Source organism: Nesoenas mayeri (assembly GCF_963082525.1).
Source record: "Nesoenas mayeri genome assembly, chromosome: 2".
Classification (NCBI taxonomy): domain Eukaryota; kingdom Metazoa; phylum Chordata; class Aves; order Columbiformes; family Columbidae; genus Nesoenas; species Nesoenas mayeri.
In genome coordinates this window covers 138,451,641-138,459,787 of record NC_137543.1, presented here as the reverse complement: position 1 = coordinate 138,459,787, position 8,147 = coordinate 138,451,641, and the positions used below count along the sequence as shown (strand labels likewise).

The following is an 8,147-nucleotide window of genomic DNA, read 5'->3' as shown; positions in this document are numbered from 1 at the left end:
ATTACTTTTACACATACTGTGTGTCTCATATTAGATATGTGATTTACATGCCACACTTCTGTTATACATGAAATCTAACATGAAACAAATGGAGCAGACACCTCAATTTCTTACTTTAATAGTGCTCCCCACAACAATATAGCCATTTCCAAACAATACACTGGTGTTCTACAGCAGAAAAGAATGTATAAAACCAACACTAGCTAGAATACTACAGGACACTTTATTTGTCAGCTTGGAATTAGTTATTAATGACAACATGTTATACAATATTTCTAGAAAAGTTTTCCAAAAATTGTAGGTACAATTTCATTAGCTAAGAAACTTAATATTTGAATGTAAAACTCAACAACATAACAGCTACACCTGTTAGAAACTATTTGGTGATCCAAAGCAAAGTCTTAAAAAAAACCTTAACATGACAGCACCTCCAACAAGTGCATCACAATATACTTTAATATAAAATTCAAAATATCTGACCTTGTATTTCAGATGTAACGCAGTGTAGATTTAGGGATCATCACAAATTGGAAAGTAAACATACTAATGGTAAAAGTTCTAAGTGATTCAATGGAATCATTAAGTTTATATACTTTAAATATAAAGAATACATTTGCACTGTGTCCATATTGGTTGATCCCAACGATCAAAGGCATTTGCTTAAAGGCAGAGATGGGTAAGCATGATTTGTCACATTTAAATAAAAAAAAAACCCAAAATTAAAAAATCCAGTTTTAACACAGTTTAAGCTACCTAACATATAAGCTACCAGACCTATCCACAAAAATAATTTGGGGGGTACTACTATTACATTTGTTAGCTTCAGTCCAGCCTTTTAAAAATCCACAGATAAAACCCATTTAGAAAGATCCAAGTATTCTCCATGCTTTTGCAACCTAGAAATTACTATACGCCTGAAACTGGAGCTCTAATTTAGAGCATGGCCCAGAATGAAAGGCAGAAAGAAAAAGAAAGCCTTGTAATTCTGCAGTTGCTTAATATCCGAACAACCGTTGTTCTCTATATTTTTCAAATCAAGTCTAAAAACTATTTTCCCCTAAAAAGCAACCTATTATGCTAGCAGCTTCTGCATATTTACAAATAATCCCCCCAAAACAGAGGATGATGGGAAAAATTCTGATACATTAAGAAAACTATATATAACATTGCATTAATAGTTAATGCAATTTACAATAATTTCGCTGTATTTTACCAACAGAATATGTCACTTTAGATCAATGTCTTCATTAATTAAGACTGCTTCATAGTTGAAATTAAACAATTTAAACTGAAGGTAACATGCATCACCTCAGTTTAATAATCCAGTATATTACAAAAAAAACAAACAATGCAAAGAGCATCATGTAGCATAATAACTTTGTCTGGCTTCCTCTGGAGAGTGTTCTCAGTCGGCCCATGGTTGCACCTAGAAGTCCACCCGTAGAGTCAAAATCATTATCCTACATTTAAAAACAAACAAAACAACAAAAAGCATGTTATACTGGGAGGTAAAAAAATAAAATAATAACTTAAAAAAAGACTACTCCTAAAGCTTGCTAAATGCAGTTTTTCCTGTTTTTTCACATTTTCCAAAACTAAGATTATGTCAGAGGCAGTTTCTGAAAAATTAACCAGGAAAACTCTGGCCAATTTATCCAGATCAATGCAAGCAAGAAAGGTATTTCTGACTTCCTTATTTTTTGCTTTCCTCTTCTATTCTTAAATATAATTAACTATAGAACTGCCTTTTTAACAATACTTTACAATTGCTAATTGAAAATAAATAGCCATATCTGAAGTGGAAAGATCTTGGCTGTGCCTTCGAAGTAATGCATCTGCACATCTTTTTGTGCAGAAATATTGCTCCTGAATTAGTCTGTCAACATTTTAATACAAATGTTCATACTAAATTAAGGAATATTTTACATTAAATATGGGGTGGGATTAAAGGTTTAGTAAAGTTAGTGACTAAACACTTACAGTAAGAGCGAGATAAGGACTCAGCAAAACAAGTCGATTCAATGTGAATCACGCTAAGCCATTTATTACAGAAACAAGTTTCCTTATATACGTAACTATATTCTAATCACGCGTCCACGCTCCAAGCATGGATTCGCTAAATGAGTATTGTGGGCTGTCCGTGCTCTGGAGTCTCACTGATGATACGTCCGATGATTCACGCCACGCCAGGACCCCGGTGATTGTGGAACGCCCCCCTTTCTCACAGCAGATTCTGTTCTCAGCTCCTCAAAGCGGCCTTGAGATACCTTTGAGCCTGACTAATTCAGCAACAGATCTTTATCTATCAAAACCCCTCCACAACTTACCATTTCTGATAACATTTTATTTTGGTTTTTAACTTCTGTTCCAATTTCAATGGAAAGCTATTAAAACAAACAAAAAGCATTAAATGAGTAATCAGTTATACACAGATAAGAGAAACCAGTGCAAAATATCTGATGTGACTAGCATTTCCCCAGGTAAAACGAGAAAACAGTACCTGGTATTTTCAATAAACAAAATAACATGCACAATATTCTGTCAATAAGCCTTAGGAAAGTAAATATTTGTCATTTGACTAGATGAGTCTAGAGAGACATAGAAGGTACTCAGTGCTCCTCCTCCCCTTTTCTCCTCAACAGACTATTCCTTATTAAAATTATTGCACGGACTTTCAAAAATTCAAGATCTAGTCAAGCCTAAGTAGCAACTACCCATTTCCTGGAACAATTGTTAAAACTACTGGCACACAGCACAGAGGACCACAAGCACTCTTTTTGACTCAGTGTTGCTGGAGTTGACACCTGTAACCTGGTAAAGCATCTCTTTTGACAAGCTGCTTCTATGCTATAAATGGGAATTTCTTTTCTGAAATTGTGTATTCCTTCTCTGCTTTGCGTCATGGAACAGCAAGGACAAGGAGGCACATCGAGTTATTCAAGTGAGAGTCTGTCCAGAGGTAGTAACCAGGGTCAGCAACAGCCTGGTGATCACCCAGCACATTCATAGCTGCGAGACAAGTGCAAGGTCAAGCCACAAAGTCAAGTCTACAAGTGAGGGTCAGAACTAGGGAGGTATGAGGCCAGGCACAGATAGAGCTGCAACACTGCAAAGGTGGGGGCCAGCCAGGAAAGCCTTGGCTTAAAAGCAGCTCTCAAGTAAAACAAGGAGAAGTAACACTAAGGGTTCTTGGCAGCTCTTCCTCTGTCACAGTTCTTACCAGCACGTGGCCCTTAAGCAACCAGCCCAGCTCTGGGAACGGAGGGAAATGTGCTCCAGGCCTCCATGCTTTGGATTAGCCAAAACCCATGTTTTTTGTGGCATAACCTCAAATCCCAGGATTTCTTACTGTTGCATTTTTCTGCAATCTATAATTAAGTCAAGAGTGAAACTGATTGTACATGAGGCTTCTCGTTACATTGCAGTAGAAGATCCAACTGCAGAAAGAACACACATGCTACTGCACGGGGCACTACCAACTGCACTGTCAAGATATGCTGATTTGGAAATATAACAGAGAAGGAGACAAGAAATGAAATTCTAGAACAAAGGTCAAAGTTCTTCTTTTTGCCCCCTTAACTTATCCTAAATTATTACTCTAAACCTAAGGATTTTGTTTCTATTTTAGACTAAACAAATTACTTTTAAGCAAAAGTATTAGCAACAGAAATTTGAATGAGTTTAGGCCTAAGAATTCATTGGCTTGTACTACATACATAGAAATACCACCTATTGCTAAGAATGTATTTTAAAAAAATCTTTAGTTGTTCAGGAAAAAAAAACACACACACCACAGAGTTCTCTTTCAGTTCGACTTGCTTGAAAGAAGTCCTCAATCTCCGGAAGGACTCAGAATCATTAAAACAAAAAACTTCTCTTTCACAGGATATTGGTATATTATTTCTAACAGTTGTTTCTACAATACAGCTTTATCACCAGATACAGCAGAAGCTGATGGGCCATAATGATAACACCAAAAAGTAGTCCATTTTCTTAAATGAAACAGACAGTTTACTGACCTAAATTCTAAGTTTCTAGTCTCTGCAGACAGTAATTCATTCTGTAGGACAGCAAGGTAACACCATAGCTCTCCTCAAATTAGCAAAAAAGGACACCTTTACCTTAAAAAATCTAATTAAAGGAAGAATCAGTATACAAATGACTCACTGCGTATTTTGGCAGACAATAATTCTTTCTTGTATTAAATTTATGTTTTAAACTATGTCTACTGCTTCACTGGTGCATATAATTTAATTCAATAAATGTGATGATACCACTGTAATTAAATACTTACTGATTTAATGGCACTGACTTTTGTACGCAGACTTTCTGTTAACCTGTCATTTTCTTCTTCATAAACACTGTATCCACTATTGGCATAGCCATGGTTCCCAGCAGGTGCTCCATCGCCTATAAACACAACAGCCAGGAGTTAAGACAGAAAACACCATTGGAGCAAGTGCTCTTCACATGCACAAAAGCTCTCTTTCCATTTAAAATGCATTTCCTTAGCGTCACCCTTGGCAGTCAAGAAGAGGTGCTGCATGTTTCTGAGACAGAGATTCAACCTTATTGAAACACGTAAGTTATCTTTCAATATGCAAATCAAAAAAGGAAAACTGGGGAATGGCTGTAGTATTTTCAGATTACCTCTATGGAAGTCAACCTAGACATTACATGGAGATGTGAAGAAAGACTTGAGACCACTACATAGAGCAGTAAACCTAACTGAAAATAGGAAAGTTGAGATAATTCTCTAATATAGGAGAGACTGCCCACATTTAAAGGTGAGACCATACTCTGATCCTTACTTGTTTCTCTACAAACAAGAACTCAGACCAGAAGCCAGGCCTCTGAGCAGAACACTGCCACTTCTGTCACCATTCTGCAATTCTGTTCCACTCCTGCCTTTGCTTTTTGAGTGACAGAGCTTCAGTACTGTCAGCAGACAAATGACGCAGCAGAGTACGCAGGGCAGAAGGGAATTAAAGCTCCCCAGCTCCACACATTCGCTTCCTCCAACCTCTAATAAAGATCAGCAGCATGGGCACAGGAGAATTAAAGCCATGTCCTGTCTAGACAAAATCAGTCTTAGGCCTCAAATATAAGATTTGAAACCAAAGAAGAGAGACCAAGACTGAGAAAGGCAACCAGAAAAGAACTATTATAAGCTTATGATAAAGATCCTACTAGTTTAAGTCAACCAGCAACTTGGCTATAACATTAACCTACATTTATGTGCTCATCAGAATGCCACATTAAAATTATCTGAAAGCCTTTGCTTAATTCCTCTTCAATGCACTTGAAAGATTTTTGTGTTGAGGTGCCTTCTTCTTGAGGAAAAGGGAAAAAAACGAGACACCGACCACATTCGCAGATAAAGCTCCACCTCAGTTTTACTGTGTGCTTGGCATACATAATATTAATATTTTAAAATATAATTACAATGCTATTTTGATAAGAGATGTAATTTTATATTAAACCATAAAGCTGTTATTAAAGTAATGACATTTCTTTAGTTTGTACTTGTAAACTGCTTTAATGTTATTCTACAAACTAAGCTAACAGCTAATTCTCAACAAGACTGGGTGAACTGTATGTTTCCATCTCATCACAACGAGAGCCAAGAAGTTCCCCCCCCAGGCCAAAATACAAACACTGAATATAGAAAATTGATTAAAATTACATCATTTAGAGAGGGGGGTCATCCCCTTTGTCTTGTTTTACAAATATATCTAACTACAGTACTTCCTACCAAGGGACACACAATTATGAATGTATTTAAAGTTAATATACCTTATAGCTTCAGGCCAAAATACCATAACTACTATTATTATTACACAGACTGTCGCAACAACTGCCACAATTGGCACAGACACTTCTATACGTGTTATAGAAAGCACTTCTGTAGAAGCCTGGCTACTGCTTTTTACAGGATGGACAGAAACTTCAGCATGGCAGATATATGGGCTGCCTTGCAATACTGTTCATTGACAGGATACGTAATATAGACATGACCATAACATAATCACTGGTTAAAAAAGAGGTACCAGGTAGCAGGTGATAACGACATAAATGCTGGTACCTAACTTCTATTTACAGCCTACTAAATAAAAACGAATTCCAGACTGACAGTAGAAATGCCAAGGAAAAGCAGCATGTTGTACTGCAGCTGACAGTATCACAGTATCACAGTATGTTTGGGATTGGAAGGGACCTCAAAAGATCATCTAGTCCAATCCCCCTGCTGGAGCAGGAACGCCTAGGAGAGGTCGCACAGGAACATGTCCAGGTGGGTCTTGAACGTTTCCAGAGAAGGAGACTCCACAACCTCCCTGGGCAGCCTGTTCCAGTGCTCTGTCACCCTTACTGAGAAGAAGTTTTTTCTCAAATTTCTGACAGCAGTCAGACATTTAAGTCTTCCATTTGGCCTTCTAGCAGATTTCTTAAGAAGTAGTTTCAGGATGTTTCTTAAGGCATTGTCTTCCTGAGACATGCTAAAAACCCACATGCTCTTTTCCCTGCACACCTTCCATAACCATCCATCCCTTCACTTTTTCAGAAATAGCATAATGAGCAGGATGGCCTTCAGTCTAACAATTCTCAGTTCACACCCAAGAGCAAGTTGATAGTGTGGCACAGAAAAGGACTGAAGAAGTAAGCATTATCAAATGCCCACATTTTCATGATAAACATCCCAACACCTTTCGCCATCTAGGAAGAAGAGATTCCAAGATTTAATTTTCTTGTGAAAGTCCTATTACACAATACAAACCAAAAGTGTAGAAGTAAATCTTGAGTAGTGTTACAGACACATCTCGTTTAGACATATGGCATTTATCAGCCCCTGAATATTCACTTTCAAGGAAAAAAAAAAAAATCAAGAACTCAGTCATAAACTTCTAAGGTGTAAACATTACCTAAGCTTTCGAGTGAGATCACTGCACCTACATGGCTCTAGAATCCAACATGGAAGTTCAAAGTTTCTTTATAGTCATCAGTGCGGCTGTCAGTTGAAACGTGAGGCCTAAACTCAAACCACCGAGCAGGAAAACACATGCACACACACACACAAGCGCGTTTGAAAAGGACTTGACTGAAGTGTGATAAATCTGTCCATCCACAGACGCAGGACCCAAACTAGCACTGCATTCGAACCATTCACGAATACAATTAAATACAAATCCCAGTGCTGCTCCGTGAACCCAGCTGAGATAGAAAGACACGTGAGACAGAAGCACGGGTGACGGACACGATACTTTCCCCGGCCAAAGCCCCCAGCTCTGCCGCAAGCCCACAGCCCCCTCCCGCACCGACCCTCCCCGAAGCAGCCCGGCGGCCGGGCCGGGGCCTGCCCTTCCCAGCCGGCTCGGGCAGCGGCTGCCGCAGGCCCGGGCACAGCGCGGCCCACCCACAGCACAGGCTGCCCCGGCCCGCCGAGCCTCTCACCCCTTCTCCCCCTTCGTTTAACCCCCAGCAACAGGGAGGCCACGCAGCCACTGCCCGCGCCCGACGCCCCGCCAGGCCGGGCCGGGCGGCTGCAGGCCGCGCCGCCGAGACCTGCCGCGCTTACCCAGCCCCGCGCGCCGCATGGCTGCGCCCGGAGCTGCCGACGGAGGAGGAGAAGGACGGCAGCGGCTCCGGGGCCCACGGCGCCTGAGGGACTCTCGGCTCTGCGGGGCTGCCGCGGCCCAGCTCCGGCTCGGCCGCCCCGCTCAGGCACCGGCCAGCGCCACGACAGCGCTGCGGGCTCCGCGGGGCGGGGCGGGGCCGCGCGGGGGCTGGCGGGGGTTGTAGTGCCGCGCCGGGCGGAGGAGCGGCCTGGCCCAGGCCTGCCGGGGCCCAGCGGCGGGGTCTTGTGTGGCGAGCGAGGTGAGGACGGGCCCGGCTCCTACAGCCTCGTGGGGCACGGTTACCGCAGGCTGGAGCGCGGTGTCTGCAGGGGATCCCCGCAGCGCCCGAAGCAGCGTGGCGGCTGCCAGGGGACAGTGTGACAGACCATTCGACCCACGTGTGCCCAACGGGCCCTGAAATTGGCGTGATTTCCTAAAAGTGCACATTTCAGGGGCTGGACTGTGAGACAGTGGTTTCGGAGCCGACGAAGGTGGCAGGAGCATCATGTGAGAGCCTAACTGCTGGCTGAGCAG

The 8,147-nt window shown here is 41.6% G+C and overlaps 1 protein-coding gene across 1 annotated transcript; it reads right to left on the bottom strand.

Moving 5' to 3' along the window:
- Window positions 1-204: 204 nt before the first annotated feature.
- Window positions 205-7,751, bottom strand: BET1 (Bet1 golgi vesicular membrane trafficking protein). The gene is made up of 4 exons (XM_080340523.1): window positions 7,574-7,751; window positions 4,295-4,410; window positions 2,328-2,384; window positions 205-1,460 (listed from the first exon to the last, which is right to left on the bottom strand). Exons 1-4 carry the CDS (start codon window positions 7,590-7,592, stop codon window positions 1,305-1,307), a joined length of 348 nt encoding a protein of 115 aa, XP_080196649.1. The 5' UTR covers window positions 7,593-7,751; the 3' UTR covers window positions 205-1,304.
- Window positions 7,752-8,147: the final 396 nt, after the last annotated feature.